Below are 21,787 nucleotides of genomic sequence, written 5' to 3'. Positions count from 1 at the left end.
GAGGAAGGTGTGCCAACATGGTATACAAAAATAATATTCATAAGGCCAGGCACAAAACTTCAACTAACGTTTCATGCCCTGGTGGGCACTCTGGAAGTAGCATTCCCAGATGAGGCTTACGGATTCTAAAGAGGTCAGTTTTTTTTTGTCTGTCGGTTTTTTTTAATTGGACGGCAGGAGTTGTCCTGAAAACAGCTGGGCTCGATAACAAACACATCAAATACCTGATGATTATTTACTGAGAATCATATGAGATGAGTTCCACCTCGAGAAGTCTATAAACTAGCAACCTTACTGGGACCGAACAGTTGTTAAGGGTGACCAGCAGGCAAGATATCGGTGTGGGAAATGCAAAAGATTCCAGACTAGGAAACTCGGTCCCTAACTGCTCACTAAAGTAGTGCCCAGTCTAATTATGGTCTCAGGGTCTCACTGTACAAGGCGGACTGGACTTGTCCCTCTAAAACTGCTAAGACAGAGGAGGGAGGGAACAAGACAAGTCCCCGCAGAGCCCCGGCGCCTCCCCCCGTGACAGGCAAGTCCCGCGAGACCCCGCTACCACCTCCCGCAGCCCGAGGTCGGAGGCAACAAGGGTGGGGAACGGCCAGGGAATAGAGTGGAGGCGCGGGGCAGCCGGTAGCACAGAGGGGCTGCCCCTTAGGCTCACACACGATACGCACCGGAGGGCGCCTGGAAGCAGCTAGAAGGGAGCTAGTGTTCGCAGGGGCCTCTGCTTCCGGGTCAGAGGGCGGGAGCTGCGATTGGTTCCCCGACCATCCCGCGAGATTTAAAATGTAAACCCGCGATCTCTTGAACAGTCGCCCAACTGCAGCTGGGCTGGAGCTTTCTTCCGGCGAGTCTGCACCTCGCGCGTCTCCCCCGAGCCAGGTGAGTGTCGCCTTTTCCTCGCCCGCCTGTCACACTTTATTTAAGTGGTGATTCAACCGCGCCTTGTGAGGATTTTTCGGTAACAGCGGAGCTCCGTGTGACCGTGTAGGGTATTATTTGTGCAGTGTCTTTGCTCTGGGGCCTGGTTTGCTCTGGGGGTGTTGAACAGAGTTCATAGGTTCCAGTGATGGAGCTGAAAGGTCCTGAGGGATTATCTGCTGACCGGAAGACTAAGGCTCACAGAGTCCTACTTAAATTCATTAGTTTGGCGGGAAACCAGAGTTCCAATCCCAAAACGTATGGAGACTCCAATTCTGCTACTTCGCCCTCTCCCTATTACATCCGCCCAAGAAACTGTTAGGACCTGCATTTTGACCATGAGTAGTAACGACGCCCTTTTTTTTTTATTGAGCATCTACTGAGTGGCGGGCACTAGGTGGGTTATTTACTTGTCTCACTAACGTTTCCTGATTTTATGAGGTAGGAGATAATCTTCCTTGCTTTACAGATGAAGAAATTTATGCTCATCAGAGATCTTTGTGTAGTGCGGCCTGACATTCAGAGTGCTTGCATGTTCATTGTCTCGTTGATTTCTGGAAAGTATTATGCTTCTACCTAGGCAGTCAGGTGTAAGACTTATTGCCTGGGCTCACATAGCCAGCTAGATACTGGAAGAGCTGAAGCTAGACCAGGCTTGGCAAACTGGTGGCACTGCCTGTTTTTGTGCAGCCAGTTCCAGAGCTAACAATGGATTTTACATGTTTGGATGGTTGGGGAAAAAAAAAAAATCAAGAGAAGTATAATATTTTGTGATATATGAAAATTATATGATATTCAGATTTCAGTTTCTGTAAAGTTTTGCTGAAGCCCAGCTATGCTCATATGTTTATGTATTGTCTGTGGCTTGTTTCACACTGCAAGGTCAAGTTGAGTAGTTGTAAGAGACCCTATGGCCTGCATGCCTCAAATGTTTACTGTTTGAACCTTTCCAAAAGTGTGCTCACTCTTGGATGAGATTGATTTATATGTGTGCCAGGCATTGTTCTGAAGGCTTAATTTGTATTTATGTCATTTACTTTTCACAAAACCCTGTGAGATAGGACTATTATTATTTTCATTTTCAGTACAATACGAGGAAGAAGCTGAGGCAGGGAGAGGTGACATAACTTGGAGAAGGCTCACAGTTTGTAATTGGTGGAGCAAGAATTCAGAACACTCTGATTCCAGATTAGTGTTCATTCTTAGCAATCTGAACTCATAGTATCTTCAAATAATACCAGCAAATAATTTACTACTAAAGATTGATTTTAGGCAAACTGATCATGTCACTGAACCTTTATTTCTTCACTTTTTTTTTCTTTTAAGAGATGAAGGGGATATTTTGAAGAGGATTTTACTATTTACTAGGATTTGTATTTTTGTAGATACTTTAATTTATAGTCTTCTACCTGTATCTTTAAATTGCATCACTCATTATGTCTATAAATTATTAATTTGTAAATGGTACATGCCCTTTTTTTGATCATACAAACCCAATATATCTAGTAAACATTCTGGATTCTGTTTATGCTACATAAAAAAAGAAGAAAAAGATAACAGAGGAGTAAGTAAACAGGAATGTGTACAGTAAAATACCCCAAATAAGATAATGGCATGTGACTATGTTGGAGACTGGGATGCTTAAAAGAAGGCAGGGAAAAAATGGTTTAGAGGCATGTCTATACACTCAGAGAAAGGAATTGGCTGCCTCATACAGGCTTGAGTATATAAAACATTGGAACTGCATTCAATTATTGTGAAAGGCCTTTGTCTGTCAGGAGAAGTTATGTAATATAGTGATTTAAGAGCACAGCTTTTGAAGTCAGGCATCTTGGATTTAGGTCTGTTTGGCCATTGCTAGCTGAGTAGCATAGGGTGTCACTTTCTTCAGATGTAAAATGAAGATAATAATAGACCTTCTTCATAGAACTCTTGTGACGATTGAATGAGGTAATAAATATTAAGCTTTTGAAAAGTATCTGGCACCAAGAAAGCTTCTAAATATTAGCTATTACTGTATTGATTATCTATTGCTGTATAACAAACCACTCTGAAATTTAGTGGCTTTAAAACAACAACCGTTTTAAATATTTGCGATTCTGTGGATCAGCGATTTAGGCTGAACTCAGCCATGTGATTCTGCCGGTCTTGCTGAGGATCATTTATGCTGTATTTCATCTGGCAGGTTGATTGGGTCTGGATAATCCAAGATAGCCTCACTCATATGTCTATGAGTTGGTATTGGTTGTCAGCTGGAGTGCCTTGGTTCTCCTCCATGTGGCCTCTCCAGCAGGCTGACTTGCACTTCTTCATATGTCATTCTGAGAGTAGCAAGAGAGTAAGAGCTAAAACTGCAAGGCCTGTGCCAGGAGGCCCCCAAGATCACCCCAGGTTGGATAATTTGCTAAGAGGACTCAGCATATAGTTGTACTCATGCTATAATATATTACAGCAAAAAGAAGCCAAGCAAAATCAGCAAAGGGAGAAGGTATTGATACATGGTTTAAGGTCCAGGAGAGATCAGGTGCAAGCCTCCAAAAGTCTTCTTGTAGTGGAGTCACACAGAATATACTTAATTCTCTCAGCAATAAGTTATGACAACACATGAAATATTGTCTTTCAGGGAAGCTCCTTAGAGATTCAGTGCGCAGGGTCTTTACCAAATTCCAGACCCAAAATCATATATTCAGCATAAGATACATTATTTATATGTATAGTTTAGGCACAGTGAACCATTCTTCCTGGAAATCGTCCTGAAATCTAAGTTCCCAGATGCCAATCAAGGGCCAACCCTGTAAGCAGGCTTTTCAAAGGATAGTAGTTAGGCCTGCTGTATTAACTCTTTCTGCATGGGCCTTTTGGAACTAGATCTAGGCTTGGAACTCCCAAGATGTCATTCTTGCCACATTCTATTAGTCAAATCAAGCTACAAGGCTGACCCAGATTCAAAGGGGTGGAAATTAGACGACCCCTTTTAGGACAATATATGGATGGGAGGAAATTTTTTGTTTTGTATTCTACCATAGATGTTACCATCTATCTCAAAATAAATAATTTTGGAAAATAGAGCTTTAATTAGCTATGTTTGTGTCTGTAATTATGTTTGCAGAATTTGCATTTATCTGTTTTGTATGAATTTTCAGATTGAAAGTTGGATTTTATTATTTTCAAAGATTTGGCTTAAGAAAACTAAAGGAGGGGGAAATATGATTGGGCAGAAATTTTATTATTCTGTTTTCCTAAATTTAATTAAAAGCAATTTTGGTAAATATGAAATAACCTCTTGTTCACTACTTATTTTTCTCTAACTTTGCTTCCTTACACATGTTAAATATTAATTTCCAATTAAAATAAGGCTTTTTAACATTGCATTCTGTCCTACTTTAAGAGGATGACTGTGCTTAATCAGAAGTCTGTCTTGGATATGATTAAAGAATTCAGAAGGAATTGGCACACTCTTTGTAACTCTGAGAGAACTACAGTATGTGGTGCAGACTCCATGCTCTTGGTATTGCAGCTTTCCATGGCAGAGAACAACAAACAGGTTAGTAGACTGTATTAAGGCTAACTTTTTTTTTAAGTGAATTTTGTTTGCTACCCATTTGAATAAGCTTAATTACATTAATTTCTTTACAGTATATGCCCTCCTATGATATCAATATGCTTTATTCACAAATGCCTCGGCATGTCTTTGTCAAAATATTACAATTGGATTTGAAATGATTTGTTTCAAAATGAAGGCTTTTGTATGTATCATTTAACATGGGACATGCACATTTGATGTTTAATTTAAAATCTTAAGGTAAACATACAATTATTAAGATTATTATAATTAAAATTATTTTTATTTTATGACTTCTCTAAAAAGTTCTGGAAAGGACACATAAATGATGTTTATTTAAATATAATCCAAGTATTTTATGACTAATTTCATACTCTGTGGTATAGATTAATTATTCCTAAGCTAGGCTGCGAAGTAGAATCATTCTGGTGGGCTTTTAAAAAATACCGGTTTTTGTGCCCCAGTTTTGGACCTTGATTTTCCTAATCTGCACTGAGATCCTGGAAGTTGTCTTTTTTTTTACCTTTTAATCTTTTTTAAATCTGAAATGATTGTTACACAGTTGGCTTGGGCCAAACCAGTGTTTGGAATAAACCCTACCTAAGGGGCTAGAGGCATTCAGAGGAGAGAAGGATGAATGTAGGCTGGAGTGGTATGGAAAGTCTTCTTGGATTTTACATAATGTACTTAAAGGTGGGAAGTCTTTGGATCAGAAGAATTTAAAGAAGGGATGAAGGAAGGGAAAAGTCAGTTCAGAGGAAGTATCCAGGGGGATTAAAATCATGATGGTTTGAAAATGGTAAGGAGACTGTCTTGACTAGAGAAGAAGATTTTTGAAGGGTGGAATTTTTTCAATGGGTCTGTTGGTGAAATGACATTCTGATCAAATTTTTTTTTTTTTTGGCCGGCCATGCAGCACGTGGGATCGTCATTCCCCAACCAACCCATGTGCCCTGCATTGGAAGCGCAGAGTCTTAACCTCTGGACCTCCAGGAAAGTCCCTGATGAATTATTTTAATCCTATATGTCAGTAGTTCCCAGACTTTTATATTTCATATACCTGTAAAATTTCCCCCCCAAATTAGATATTGACAGATTTGAACATTTCTCATGTTAGCATATAAAGCCATTGAAAAAAAATAGTGACTAGAATCATCATTTTGAAAAAGGAAGAATAATTTAAAACCTGAAAATTAGGAATTACATAATCTTAAAACAAGAAATGGTTTTCCCTAAGTGTGGATAGTTTGCTGTTTTGCATGTTTAAAACAATGTATATTAAGATAAATTTTGAACATAGAAAAATTTTGACAAAATTCTCTCTTAGGTAGTCAGTTATTGTTTTCACACATTTATTAAGTTTTTGCTATGTGCCAGATGTTATTCTAAGCATTAGGAATATAGCACTGAAGGAAATCCCTGCTTTTATGGGATTTATCTTCTAGTGAGGAGAGACAGATAATACTCTAATAAATGCAATATTTGGCATTTTAGGTCATAATAAGTACTGCAGAGGAAAATAAAATAGAGATTCTACTAAGCAGTGTATAGAGTTTGAGGTGGGAGAGTTCTTGCAATTTGAAATAGGGTGGCTAAAGAAAGCCTCATCAAGATGATGCTGTTTGAACAAAGATTTGAAAGAGGGGAAGAAGGAAAAGTTGTGGAAATTTTTGTGGGAAGGGACTACCAAGCAAAGGGAATAGGAGATGCAAGGGCCCTGAGGTGGAAAAATGCCTGGCATGTTCAAGGAAGAGTAAGGAGGCCAGTACAACTGTTCAGCTGTCTATGTAAATGTTAATTTCTTCCTTCTTCCTCCTTGCCACAAATTTCTTCTTTTCAGCTTTTACTATGTGCTAGGCATTGTGATGAGTATTTGGGTTAGAATGGTGACCAAAACTTGATATGTCTCTTTCCTTTGTGAAGCTTATTGCCTAATAGGTGAGGTAGACATTAAGTAGAGAGTAATACAAAAAGCTGTCAGAGGAAGAGGTTTATGATGCTATGAGACCAGGGAGTTGACCTGGTCAGAGAGGTAAAGCTGAGCCCTAAAGGAGGGAAAGGGGTTAATTAGGCAAGGGAGTGGGGGCCAAGATGAGTATGGAGGAACAGCATATGCAGAGGCCCTATGACAGAAGACTGCACATTGGCCTGAGACTGCAGATAGAATTTGAGAAAATGCAAAAGGGCCAGTGTAGCTGAAGGGGGAAGAAGGGGGCAGTAGCGGTTATGTGTCCAATTTGTGTGTTCCTTGTTTTTAATCACAATCATTACTAAAAATAAATTTTACATAGGTATGTTAAAAAAATGGAAGTAGCACTTTTTTGACTTTTTATTTAAAACTTCTAGAAAAGTGACAAGAATAGTACACTCAACTCCTATATGCCCTTCACTTAGATTCCTTGATTATTAACATTTTGCCACATTTGCATCATTATTCTTTTAATATTTCATGTGTATATAAATACAAATATACACATGTATGTGTTATACACAAACATATATACATACATGCATATTATTATTATTCTGTATGAACCATATGATAGTAAGTAGCAGACATTCTGAATCTTTACCCCTAAACACTCTTGGTATTGTATGTTCTGTGGGTTTTGACAAATGTATAATGACATATATCTACCATTATAGTATGTATGGAATAGTTTCTCTGCCCTAAAAACCCTCTTTTGCTCCACTATTCAACCTTCTCTCTCCCCAGTCCCTGAAACCACTGATCTTTTTACTGTCATCATAGTTTTACCTTTTTCAGAGTGTCATGTAGTTGGAATATACTATGTAGCCTTTTCAGATTGACTTCTTTCATTTAGTAGTATGCATTTAAGGTTCCTCCATATCTTTTCATGGTGTGATAGCTCATTTCTTTTTAGCAGTGCATGATATTTCATTACATGGTTGTATCAGTTTATCCATTCACCTTGTTTTACTTTTCTCTCAACCAATATTCAAAGATTTAATATTTAATAGTTTTTTTAGCTTAATAGTGAAATAATTATTGGATTTTCTGCCAACATCCTTTTTATTTCTAAGAGCCCTTTTTGTTCTCTTTTTATAATATACTGTTCTTGATTTCTGGGTCTGATATTTTCTCCTTTGAGAATATTAATATTTTGTTGAGGTTTTCATCTTCTTGCATAATGTGTTTCCTCTAAATTCTTTGTTTTTGTTAGTTTTATTTGGGAAGGAATTCCTTTCTTCTGATTAGAGACTTCCTTCATGGTGATCCTTGGCCATCCACCTATATTTAAGTGGAGCACTAAAATGCTTATTGGAAGCTCTGTGTGCAAGGTTAGGGCTTGTCAACCAGATCTTACTGGGAAACCTTTGATGTTGATATCTTTAGGATATTCCTTTTGGAACAGGTTCCTCAGAAAAGAGTCTTCTTTCCTCCTGCATGAATGGTGTAAAGTTGAGTTGCCAATGTGTTGGGTGCTTGAAAGGAGTGTCAAAATTTAGAATATAAAATGTCATGTGATTCCTATGGTTTTCATTTGGGAACTCTTCCTCAGCTGCATTCCTCAGTCCAGAGACTATTTTATCCTGTCCAGGGAGTGAACCCCCAATTTTCTGCTGAGGTAGATGACTGATTTCCCCAGCTCAGCAGAAACTAATTATTAGGCAAAAATCTAAGTGCAGATTACTCAGAGAGGTAAGTACAATGCTGAGATTGCTTCAAAAATCTCTTTTCCAAGGAAGAAAAAAAGAAAGGGTCTGAGAAAATATTTGAAGAGGTTACAGTGGAAAACTTCCCCAACATGGGAAAGGAAATAATTAATCAAGTCCAAGAAGCACAGAGAGTTCCATACAGAATAAACCCAAGGAGAAATACACCGAGGCACATATTAATCAAACTAATAAAAATTAAACACAAAGAAAGAATATTAAAAGCAGCAAGAGAAAAGCAACAAATAACATATAAGGCAAAACCCATAAGGATAACAGCTGATCTTTCTGCAGAAATTCTGCAGGTCAGAAGGGAATGGCAGGATATACTGAAAGTCCTGAAAGAGAAAAACCTACAGGCAAGAATACTCTACCCAGCAAGAATCTCATTCAGATTCGACAGAGAAATCAAAAGCTTTCCAGACAAGGAAAAGTTAAGAGAATTCAGCACCACCAAACCAGCCTTACAACAAGTACAAAAGGAACTTCTGTAAGTGGGAAACACAAGAAAAGGAAAACACCTACAAATACAAACCCAAAACAATTAAGAAAATGGTAATAGGAACACACATGTCAATAATCACCTTAAATGTAAATGGATTAACCAAAAGACACAGACTGGCTGAATGGATACAAACACAAGACCCTTCTATATGCTGCCTACAAGAAAGCCGCTTCAGACCAAACACATATAGACTGAAAGTAGGGGGATGGAAAAAGATATTCCATGCAAATGGAAGTCAAAAGAAAGCTGGAGTAGCAATACTCATATCAGACAAATTAGACTTGAAAGTAAAGACTATTACAAGAGACAGGGAAGGACACTACATAATGATCAAGGGATCCATCCAAGAAAAACATATAACAATTGTAAATATCTATGCACCCAACATAGGAGCATCTCAATACATAAGGCAAATGCTAACAGCCATCAAAGGGGAAATCGACAGTAACACAATAATAGTAGGAGACTTTAACACCCCACTTACATCAATGGACAGATCATCCAAACAGAAAATAAAGACACACAAGCTTTAAATGACACATTAGACCATCTCAACTTAATTGATATTTATAGGACATTCCGTCCAAAAACGATGGAATACACTTTCTTCTCAAGTGCACATGGAATGTTTTCCAGGATAGATCACATTTTGGGTCACAAATCAAGCCTTGGTAAATTCAAGAAAATTGAAATCATATCAAACATCTTCTCTGATCACAATGCTGTGAGACTTGATATCAGTTACAGGAAAAAAAGCCCCAAAAATACAACCTCATGGAGGCTAAACAATACGCTATTAAACAATCAAGGAATCATTCAAGAAATCAAATAGGAAATCAAAAAATATCTAGAAACAAATGACAATGAAAACACAACAACCCAAAACCTATGAGATGCAGCAAAAGCAGTTCTAAGAGTGAAGTTTATAGCAATACAGTCCTACCTTAAGAAACAAGAAAAATATCGAATAAACAACCTAAACTTACACCTAAAACAATTAGAGAAAGAAGAACAAAGAAATCCCAAAGTGAGCAGAAGGAAAGAAATCCCAAAGTGAGCAGAAGGAAAGAAATCATAAAGAGCAGATCATAAATAAATGAAAAAGAAAAGAAGGAAACAATAGCAAAGATCAATGAAACTAAAAGCTGGTTCTTTGAGAAGATAAACAAAATTGATAAACCATTAGCCAGACTCATCAGGAAAAAAAGGGAGAAGATGCAAATCAACAGAATTAGAAATGAAAAAGGAGAAGTGACAGCGGACACCATAGAAATACAAAAGATCATGAGAGACTACTACAAGCAACTATATGCCAATAAATTGGATAACCTGGAAGAAATGGATAAATTCTTAGAAAAATACAATCTTCCAAGACTGAACCAGGAAGAAATAGAAAATATGAACAGACCAATCATAAGCACGGAAATTGAGACTGTGATTAAAAATCTCCCAACAAACAATAGCCCAGGGCCAGATGGATTCACAGGTGAATTCTATCAAACATTTAGAGAAGAGCTAACACCTATTCTTCTCAAACTCTTCCAAAATATAGCAGAAGGAGGAACACTCCCAAACTCATTCTACGAGGCCACCATCACCCTGATACCAAAACCAGGCAAAGATGTCACAAAAAAAGAAAATTACAGGCCAATATCACTGATGAATATAGATGCAAAAATCCTCAACAAAATACTAGCTAACAGAATCCAACAGCACATTAAAAAGATCCTACACCATGTCAAGTGGGGTTTATCCCTGGGATGCAAGGATATTTCAGTATATGCAAATCAATCAATGTGATACATCATATCAACAAATTGAAGGATAAAAACCATATGATCATCTCAATAGATGTAGAAAAAGCTTTTGACAAAATTCAACATCCATTTATGTTAAAAACTCTCCAGAAAATGGGCATAGAAGGAAATTACCTCAACATAATAAAAGCCATGTATGAGAAACCAAAAGCCAACATCATTCTAAATGGTGAAAAACTGAAAACATTCCCTCTAAGGAGAGGAACAAGACAAGGGTGTCCACTCTCACCATTATTATTCAACATAGTTTTGGAGGTTTTAGCCACAGCAATCAGAGAAGAAAAAGAAATAAAAGGAATCCAAATTGGAAAAGAAGTAAAACTGATACTCTTTGCAGATGACAGGATATTATACATAGAAAACCCTAAAAGACTCTACCAGAAAACTGCTAGCACTAATTGATGAATTTAGTAAAGTAGCGAGATACAAAATTAATGCACAGAAATCTCTTGCTTTCCTACACACTAACAATGCAAAAGCAGAAAGAGAAATTAAGGAAACTCTCCCATTTACCACTGCAACAAAAAGAATCAAATACCTAGGAATAAACCTGCCTAAGGAGGCAAAAGACCTGTATGCAGAAAACCATAAGACACTGATGAAAAAAATCAGAGACAATACAAGCAGATGGAGAGACATACCATGTTCTTGGATTGGAAGAATCAACATTGTGAAAAGGACTGTACTACCCAAAGCAATGTACAGATTCAACGCAATCCCTATCAAATTACCAACGGCATTTGTCACAGAACTAGAACAAGAAATTTTACGATTTGTATGGAAACGCAAAAGACCCCGAATAGCCAAGGCAATCTTGAGAAGGAAAAATGGAGTTGGTGGAATTAGGCTCCCTGACTTCAAACTATACTACAAGGTCACAGTGATCAAGACAGTATGGTGCTGGCACAAAAATAGAAAGGTAGATCAATGGAATAGAATAGAGAACCCAGAGGTAAACCCAAACACATATGGGCACCTTATCTTTGACAAAGGAGGCAAGAATATACAATAGAAAAAAGGCAGCCTCTTCAGTAAGTGATGCTGGAAAAATTGGACAGCAACATGTAAATGAATGAAATTAGAACACTTCCTAACACCATACACAAAAATAAACTCCAAATGGAGTAGGACCTAAATGTAAGACCAGACACTACAAAGCTCCTAGAGGAAAACATAGACAGAACACTCTATGGCATCCATCAAAGCAAGATCCTTTTGGACCCACCTCCTAGAATCATGGAAATAAAATCAAGAATAAACAAATGGGACCTCATGAAACTTAAAAGCTTTTGCACAGTGAAAGAAACCATAAACAAGACAAGAAAGCAACCCTCAGAATGGGAGAAAATACTTGCCAACGAAGCAACGGACAAAGGATTAATCTCCAACATATACAAGGAGCTCATGCAGCTTAATACCAAAAAAGCAAATAACCCAACCCAAAAATGGGCAGAAGACCTAAACAGACATTTCTCCAAAGGATACATACAGATGGCCAACAAACCCATGAAAAGATGCTCAGCATCACTAGTCATTAGAGAAATGCAAGTCAAAGCCACAATGAGGTATCACCTCATACCAGTCAGAATGGCCATCATCAAAACATCTAGAAACAACAAATGTTGGAGAGGGTGTGGAGAAAAGGGAACTCTCCTGCACTGTTGGTGGGAATGTAAGTTGGTACAGCCACTATGGAAAACAGTTTGGTGGTTCCTTAAAAAACTACAAATAGAATTACCATATGATCCAGTAATCCCACTACTGGGCATGTACCCAGAGAGAACCATAATCCCAAAAGAAACATGTACCACAATGTTCATTGCAGCACTATTTACCATAGCCAGGACATGGAAGCAACCTAAATGCCCATCAACAGATGAATGGGTACAGAAGATGTGGCACTTGTATACAATGGAATATTACTCAGCCATAAAAAGTAATGAAATGCAGCTATATGTAGTGAGGTGGATAGACCTAGAGTCTGTCATACAGAGTGAAGTAAGCCAGAAAGAGAAAAACAAATGCTGTATGCTAACTCATATATGCAGAATCTAAAAAAAAAAAAAAAAAAAAAAAAATGGTACTGATAAACCCAGTGACAGGGCAAGAATAAGGATGCAGATGCAGAGAATGGACTGAAGGACATGGCGTTGGGGGGGCGGGGGGCAAAGGGAAAGCTGGGACAAAGTGAGAGAGTAGCATAGACATATATACACTACCAACTGTAAAATAGATAGCTAGTGGGAAGTTGCTGTATAACAAAGGGAGATCAACTCGATGATGGATGATGCCTTAGAGGATGCCAGGATAGGGAGTGCGGGAGGGAGTCACAGGAGGCAGGGGCTATGGGGATATATGTCTAAATACAGGTGATTTGCTTTGGTGTACCTCAAAAGCTGGTACAGGAGTGTAAAGCAATTATTTTCCAATAAAGATCTTGGAGAAAAACAAACAAAAGAAAACCCTCTTCTCCAGCAAGCATCTCTACCATCACCTTCTGCTGGGCAGATTTTATTCCAGTAGACACCATAAGAGTGTTGACTTTTAGGGGCTATTTTGACTTTATATGGTGGGTAGGCAAGGAGGGTCCCTGATCCAGCTTCCTGCCTTCTTATGGTCAGCTTTGTCTTCTAAATTTTGTGCTCAGAGTTCATAAAAATCAGGTACTTAATTCCAGGGAGTGGTGGACACCAGGGAAACACAGACCCTGCCATTTGCTTACCCTTCTATATTGGCAGTTTCTCATTGCTTTTGACCTTTTGTAACTTCCCTTCTCTTATGGGCAATTCAGTCATGCTTAAAAATGTTTTCATATTTTCTCCTGTAATTTTAGGTTATTTTATACCACGAGGGGCTTCTCTGTATATCCAGTTTTACAAATTGCTCACTTAGTGTGGGTCTGTTTTAAAATTATAACATGGTATACATATTTCTGCATCTTGTTTTTATCATCCAACATTATTTTTAGGACTTCTTCAGGTACTGATAGACAGAAAAGTTGATCTGATTTATTCAATTTAACAGTCATTCTTTGTATGACTGATACATGTTATTCATAGATGGGCCTTTGGGTTGTTTGAAGTTATTTGGTATTTCAGTTTTGCACTGAAATGAGATCTCTGTTCACTGAGCAAGAGGTAATCTGAGCCCCATACTCAGTGGGTCATATATAGTAGATACATCTTTAATTTGACTTGATCCTTCCATACTGCTCTTCAGCTTGGCTGTTAGAATTGACGTTTATTTCAACAGTGTAGGAGAGTACCATTTTCTTATCTCTCTCTGTAGTAGGTGTTGTCAAACTTCATTAGAAAAGAAAAAAAGTGATATTTCATTTTGATTTTCTTGCTACCTAGAGCATTTAGCTCCTTTCAAAATTCTTATCTGACCATTTAAGTATCCTTTTCTTAAACTGTCTATTCACTGCCTATCCTTATTTTACTGTCAACTTATTTTTGTCTTTCTTACTCTTTGAAAGAGTGCTACATATATTTTAGATACTCTTTTATACAGTTTGCTGATAGCCTCCAGTGTGCTCTGTTTACCCACTTTCACTGGATATACTTCCTGTTTCACCAGTATTTATTTGTCAGACCTCTCTACTGAGTCTTTTTTTTAAATAAATTTATTTATTTATTTTATTTATTTATTGGCAGCATTGGGTATTCGTTGCTGCACACGGGCTTTCTCTAGTTGCTGTGAGTGGGGGCTACTCTTCATTGTGGTGCGCAGGCTCCTTATTGTAGTGGCTTCTCTTGTTGTGGAGCATGGGCCCTAGGCACATGGGCTTCAGTAGTTGCGGTACATGGGCTCAGTAGTTGTGGCTCATGGGCTTAGATGCTCCGTGGCATGTGGAATCTTCCCAGAGCAGGGCTCGAACCCATGTTCCCTGCATTGGCAGGCGGATTCTTAACCACTGCACCACCTAGGAAGTTTTGCTGAGTCTTACTCTGGTATAGTCAAGTACTCACTGGACGTTTTACCTTGATTACTGTCTCCACATCAGTTTTCAAAAGTTGATCACATTGTTTGCTACCTCAACTTACCTACCTTACCTTCCGTTGTTCACTTAGTCACTGAAGCTAGATACCCAGGGATCATCATAGGGTCTCTTTCCTTTGCTCCCCTTTGTAATTCATTTCCAAGTCTTGCCAATTTTACGGCCCGAGCATTTTTTAAAAAAATCTATCCTTCTTTATTAATCTGAAGAAATGGTGCTAAGGTAAATAATAAATTATGAGGGTATTGTATAATGGAGGGAGCTAGCAAGGTTAAACCTTGGTGAGCATGCACTAGAAAATAAGGAGAGAGAAAAAGTGAAATTATTATGAATCATTATTGTATAGTGATTGAGGACTATTATTCTGGAATCAAACAGACCATGTTCAAATCTCCTCCTTTGTTTTTTATGAATAATTTAAAAAATATATCCACAAGCTAAGTGACTATACCCTGAAGAAAACTTATTTCTCATTATAAAAATTTTGACATATTGAAATATTCAATCCAAGTCACTTTTCCTTCAGGATTTGTCTATGTAGCATTCGCCCAGTACCTCTTTTTACTTGTTAATTTTCTACTTGTTAATTCACTGTGAAAATTCAGACTCTGGGTGGGAAAGAAGAGGAAAGATGAATTGCAGCTGAACTTTTTGCAGTTCATGTGTATGTGTGCATGTGTGCAATGGAGATGGTGGGTTGCGGGTCAGTTTTACTTTAACTCTTCATGTATAGAGTCAGCTCAGGCATCCCCATCTATGCTCAGATTTCAGGTCACTTGGCAATGTGGAACAACATACACATGCCTGCAGGTGCATTCATAAGCAGCAGATAGTAATAAAAAGATGGAGTTGGTTGTACGTATCCTTCACCTTATATTTTCTACCCTGTGCTTCATTAAGCTTTATTTAGGCTTTTAATTCTCTAAAGCAATAGTCCTTACAATAACATTTGACCACAATAAAACCTTTGAATACCTGGTAGAGTTGTTAGTCTGTTTATTGGTGTATTTGTTATCCTAACTGCTTTAGTGGGGAGAAAGAAAATAACCTTTGAGTTTTAGGGTCTTGGCATATTTTCTGAGGTGGGGAGATACTCTAGCTTAAATAATGTAACACCTCTCTAGCAGTTTTATACTGCTAAAGATTTAACCTATTGTAGGTTCATTGAGGATTATTAACTTCATTTTATGGCAAATATATATAACTTCATTACTACATTGCAAATAAAATTTTAGCCTTTCCTTTCTTTGGAATTGGCTTCATAGTTTTAATTTGTCTGGCTAATATATTATTAAGGCTATTTTTCACCTTAAATAGCCTTAAGAACAATACAAATGTTCCTTTGGATGAAACAAGGCTGTTAATTTTATAACTTCATAGAAAGCAATCACAGCACCTATGGTTGACTGTCAGATTTGGAAAAATCCAACAGTGACATAACAAATAAGAAGAAACAGTTTTTCAAATTGTTACATTTATCTACTACCCTTATCCCAGCAAATAGTTATTTTACTTTGAATGAGAAGAGAAAGGAAACTAACAGTTTTGATTACCTACCATTTATTAGGTGATATTTAATCTGTGTAGTCATATTTTATAACCAAGGAAGCTGACTCAGAGGGATTTCAGTATCTTATTTAAGGTCACACATCGAAGTAATGCTCTTAAGTAAACCTGTCTTCTTTTCTCTTTTGATAACAAGAATTCCAGTTAGTTAATGTAAAGTTTATTTAAAATTTTGAATAATTACAAAAGTAACTTTGGTAACATGTAAAAAGTACAAGTGCTCTGATAAAGGATAACTCTCCCTTTTTCTCATTTTATTCTTGTGAAATATAATCCTTCTTATGTCCATCAGAGAACTAAAGCATTGAACATTTTGAACTTCCTTCAGATATTAGCCAGCTGGCATATTTTCCTAGCAAAACATTTTCTGATTTGACCGCAGACTCTCTCAATCAGTTGTTACTGGTTTGAATAATAGAATATGCTGTCATGATGGGCACCTGATCATGAAAACTGATATTTGGAGTGCATTTTTATTTGGATTTAAAATGTTTTTACAATCCCAGTATAAACACTGTTAATCTAGTCAAAACCTTTACTCACAAGATCAAGAGCTTGTATAGTTTAACTATAGTCATTAGGATGAGATTCGTACGATTAGGCAAAATCTTCATTTATTTTTTAACGTGAAGGATGTTATACCAAAATAGTTTTTAGGAATTTTTGAGATAAAACAGTTTAGTTTTGAAACTCTAAATAATTGGATTTATTTAACTTAAAATTACCATTTGGAAATTTTACGGTGTGTAACCTTTGTGGGATTGGGAAGTATACAGTTTTGATGTAGTGCTGAGAAATTACAAATCTGTCTTATGTTTGGGTTATGGGTCCAACATTTGAGAGTTACGGATTTTTTTGGTTGTTCGTTGAACTGATTTCATGAAACGTAGTTAATTTTCATAATTTTGATTTAACAGGTCTTTAGTCTTAGGACAACAAAGATAATTTTCTTAGTTGCCCCATATAGATGAGTAAAGAGTTAATTATTTTAAGGCAGTTTGGACACTGTCTTAAATTTGGATAGTAGTTAGAAAATATCTTTATGAAAGATACAGAGATTTTAAAGATTCAGATATGTAGAAAATAATATATTATTTGGCTCTGTTTGATTTCTTTCTATTATTCTTTATTGGCTAAAGATGATGTTACAATTTAGTTCCAATGAATAGTACCATTTAAATACCCACCCATTTTTAAATGCTGTTAGTAGAAAGATATTGGTGGTAGCAGAAACTACTAGCATATTAACAGAACTTAACTATGGAAGAGGCGACAAAATCCGTATCTCAAAACCACATATGTATGCCTAAAAATATTTGTTACTCATGCTGCATTGGAAAGCGGTAGTTAGAATTTTTTTACTGAATTAGGTCTCGCATGTTTTGGAGGGCACCATTATTAATATCTGAGATATTAAATGGGACAGAATGCAGTCAATTAAAAAAAAGCTTCAATATGTCCACTGAGATAATTTATCATGTAGATATTGAAGAAGAGGAAAAAAGGAACAATTTTGCCTGATTAGTGACGTCTGACAACTTATAGAAAGAAACCTGACGATGGCTTTTTAGCACTTGTTTGTTAGTTTAGTGTGATGATGAGCACAGAAGATTCAAAATTCTTCTCTCACCCAAAATTTTAGCACTGATATTTTGCTTTCCTGGAAATAGTAATGAAATAAAACATAATTTTTAAAATTCTAATTTTTATGATCATGCATTAAGACTAATACTTGGAATAATGTGGTATGTAGGAATTCAGTATAACATTGACAGTTTTAAATAAGAGATTAAAACTATTTTAGCAAAAAGAACTAATAGGAACCAAGTATTAACAGAATCAAATGTTTCCCCTCAAAAGCACTTAAGTTCAGCTCACTGCTCGTCCATCCCCCCACTTCGGGTAGAAGAAATTTAGTGAAGTTCAGGAAATAAGATGACTGTATTTACTAAATTTATCATGTGCAAACTTATAATTGTTCATATTTTTAAAAATCATCAAAATCTTTTTCTTTTATATGTGGTTTTAAAATTATTCCATAGCTCAACTTGGATGTTCTTTTAAAATCCAAAGCTTTGTGAAGACCTAAAGGGGTGGGATAGGGAGGTTGGGAGGGAGACTCAGGAGGGAGGGGATATGGGGATATATGTGTACATATAGCTGATTCACTTTGTTGTACATCAGAAACTAACACAATACTGTAAAGCAATTATACTCCAATAAAGATAAAAAAAATTAAAAAAAATAAAATCCACAGGAATTCAATGTAGACTTTTCTAAGACAAAATTCAGTTTGTACTTTCTATCTTAATTGTAAATTAATATCTAACATCCAACTTCATTGTTTTATTTTTGGCATTATCTCTTTCAGCATAGTGGAGAATTTACAGTATCTCTCAGCGATGTCTTATTGACCTGGAAATACTTACTACATGAGAAATTGAACTTACCAGTTGAAAATATGAAAGCGATTGACCATTATGAGGACATTAGGAAGATTTATGACAATTTCTTAAAGAATAGTAACATGTTAGATCTGATTGATATTTATAAAAAATGTGGTGTTTTGACTTCTAATTATGGACATTATGCCAACATATCTCCTGTAAGTATTTTTTAAAATAATTCTATCTTAATAAAATTAAAATTTGGCTAATTTATTTTTACTTTAAATGATGGTATCAGCATTTATAGTAACTTGATAATGCTTTTGCTTTTTGGATCATGTTAATGGAAAATTTACCTGAAAGCTAGTTACTGCTTGAGAGAAATATTTTGGTGTTAAATTTTGTTGGATTTGTGTTATTATTTGGTTGAAATATAAGAACAGCTACTTATTAGATCAAAACATTTTTAATAAATCAGTACCAAGTGCATGATTTCTTTTTGAATTCTGTCAAAGATTGATTTTATATTTTACTTTCTTGTTTTATTGTGCATCTGTTCATTTGGCATATATTGTATAAGTGATTGCTATGACTTTTTATGGATTAATAATATTTTTTACTAAGATGGAGTATAATTTCATAAGGATAGTATGATGCAATATACTATGAGGGAGTATAATAGAGGTAACACACTATTCCTTTTTTAGTAGACACATTCATTGCCTTATTTTTTTATAGAGTATAAATTTTAAGGTTAATGGAGTAGCATCTCTTGCAGTTTGGTTTTGTCTACATTATAGTTGATAAACTATTTTAGGATATATTTGAATGTACCTAGTTTGTTTTAAAGTATTGAAAATATATTTCTTTTGTTAACATGTACCAAGTGCCAATAAAATAGTAATTAAACAGTGGTAATAAAAGAAATAATTGTAGCCATAATTAGAAGAAAATGCTTATTGGATTTTCTAAGATATTAAAATGTCTTATAAATATTTCTTTCTGACACTTGGGAATAATGTTTTGTCTGCTTAGAATAGAAACCTCCACAATAATAGTTGTTTAAGAAAATGGAAGTTTATTTCATTCTTTTATATAGGATGTCTAAAGGTTAGCATCTAGGTCTGATAGGACAGATGCATGGTTATCAGATAGTACCTAGGATTTTACGGTCATTATGCTCTCCCATCTTAGTTCTTGACATCTACCCTCAAGATCATTTGTGGTCCAAGATAGCTGTTGGAGCTCCAGACATTGTATTAGCATTTTTTGTAGCAGGAAGTAGTAAAGGAGCACAGCACTCTCTTTTCTATTTAAAACAATGTAGCTCTTTTGCTTCCACCTCAGTAACCAAAGCTTAGTCACATGGCCACGCAAAGATGCTAGCAAGGATGAGGAATATAGTCTTTACTCTAGGTAGGGACCTGCCAGAAGGAGGAAGAAAGCTCTGATACCAGGGAGGAAGAGGAGAATGGATACTAGCGGGTGGTTTGTTGTCTTTGCCTTATCGGGCTATCATGGAAACTTTTGCCTTTTTGTAATTTTCTCAAAATACATGCATACACCTCTACATGCATACCTACACATGCTCACCCACTCCATGATAAGGATACTTGTGAGTGCAGTTTTTTTTATTCCTCTCTAGTTATATATTTTATTTGCTGCTTGTAGAGATGATTTTTAACTACTTTTCACAAAGTTAATTTAGAGAGGTTAATCAAACACAAGTATTAGGTTGTAGGAACAATAAACAAGAATTTCTGATAAGTCAATGAGAGTGTAATCTGCCCGAGGTCTTTGTTTTAATTTTATCCTTTGCCTCTAAGTCCTCTAATAAGTTTCTTCATTTAAGTGAATCAACTTATAGTGTGAGATGTACAAGGTTCTACATTTGAGGAAGTTCTGTCTCCAAATATTTTGTCTACTTTCTAGAACATCAGGAATGAAGTGGGAATGGCTAAGATGGTAATATATGAACTAGAAAGTTTATGGCATTTGAATCTTAGAAGACTAACAACTTGATCTCTGATACTTCTGTTACTCACAGGAAATTTACAGTGAGGAAAAAATGAGCAGGAAAATATCCCTAGATTGGTTTTTCAAAAATATGCTTAATGTAACCCTAATTTATGCTAAAAGTATCTTTAAAGATACGTATCAGAAAGTTCTGAACATTTCTGACTTTTAGGGTCCTGAAATTTTATCATCCTAACTCCCAGAGAAGTTCTGGGATCATAATTTGTATGATACCCTTTTCCCTTTTATTTCCTGCTTTTATAATTCCTCTCCTGAGGAGCATGGATATAGGCCCCATGGGCATCTGGGAGCATAGAAGTTCTTGGGTTCTAACTGGACTCTAAGTAGGGAGAATTGGTACAGAGATTGCTCTTATGAACTAAGCAGTTATTAGGAGGACAAAATCAGAGACCTGGGCTGAGGAACAGAAGTGGTAGATCCTGAGAAGAGCTTAGTAGCCCTCAGAAATCTGGGGAAGGTCAATTAATGCCTTCTATAAGTGTGCTAGGGTTCCCTGACTCTCAAGAAGCTACGAAGTAACTGGATGGTCTTACTATTGGTGAGGCTTGAGAGACCACACGAAGACTTTTTCTTAGCCTAAGCAGGTGCCTGGCAGCCTGTTTATTTCTCCACTCTGCTCCATAAGGAGTAGAGAACATTTCAACTTCCATTACTTATAGAACTGTAATCACTTCATGTACCTCAACAGTCAGCTGAGCCCCAAAGAGCCAATGAAGAGAAGCAACAGTCACCTAAGGGTTACCAGCAGCCAGAAAGATGAATCAGCTGAGAACACACATACCTAACAAAATAGAGCTGCTTGAAGGGAATGATAGCAACTTGAATCCATTGAAATAATAACTACTCATGGAAATTCAAGGATACACCTAAACATAAGACTTTCTAAATATGAAAAAAAAATAAAAAGTTTTTCCCAATGTAGCTGATGAATGCAGACTCAAATTAGTATCCTGAAGGTCAAGTACAATAAAGCACAGAGTAAAAAACAAAGAAACAATGAGAGGAAAGTTAAGAAACTTGGAGGTTAGATCTGGAGGATTTAATATATAAATGTTAGGAGTTCCAGAAGGAGAAAAAAGAACAGATGCAAAAGAGGCCATGATTAAATAAATATCTATTACAACTACGTTTGTTACAGTAAATATTTTCCTGAGTCTCCTAAGAGTGTTTATGAAGTTCTAGGCCAAGTTGATGAGCAAAGACACATACCTAGACGTATCCTGATAAAATATTCCTGAACTCTTAATTTCCTGGCAGAAAGAACAAGTTATTCAAAAAGAACAAAAAATTAAATAGCATGTCCTGAAA

At 36.3% G+C, this 21,787-nt stretch overlaps 2 protein-coding genes across 4 annotated transcripts in view; one reads left to right on the top strand and one right to left on the bottom strand.

The window, feature by feature from the left end:
* NUP37 (nucleoporin 37) overlaps positions 1 to 739 on the bottom strand; it is a 51,525-nt gene extending 50,786 nt beyond the window's left edge. Inside the window, exon 1 of the mRNA XM_057742290.1 lies at positions 681 to 739. The gene's annotated coding sequence lies outside the window, so the exon portion shown is untranslated. The remainder of the gene's footprint in view (positions 1 to 680) is intronic.
* An 89-nt stretch (positions 740 to 828) lies between these two features.
* The window catches only part of PARPBP (PARP1 binding protein), a 67,304-nt gene continuing 46,345 nt past the window's right edge, over positions 829 to 21,787 (top strand). For 2 of the 3 annotated variants that reach the window (XM_057742676.1, XM_057742678.1), the window contains exons 1-3: positions 829 to 888; positions 4,316 to 4,471; positions 18,427 to 18,660. In XM_057742676.1, the coding sequence (XP_057598659.1) occupies positions 4,319 to 4,471; positions 18,427 to 18,660 (387 nt within the window). In that variant the 5' untranslated portion in view covers positions 829 to 888; positions 4,316 to 4,318. Of the gene's footprint in view, positions 889 to 4,315; positions 4,472 to 5,405; positions 5,516 to 18,426; positions 18,661 to 21,787 lie in introns of those variants that run through there. The other variant, XM_057742677.1, reaches the window with a different exon arrangement.

This window comes from Hippopotamus amphibius, chromosome 7 (assembly GCF_030028045.1).
Source record: "Hippopotamus amphibius kiboko isolate mHipAmp2 chromosome 7, mHipAmp2.hap2, whole genome shotgun sequence".
In the NCBI taxonomy this organism is placed as follows: domain Eukaryota; kingdom Metazoa; phylum Chordata; class Mammalia; order Artiodactyla; family Hippopotamidae; genus Hippopotamus; species Hippopotamus amphibius.
The sequence above is the reverse complement of the archived record's forward strand: the minus strand, read 5'-3'. Positions and strand labels throughout refer to the sequence as shown.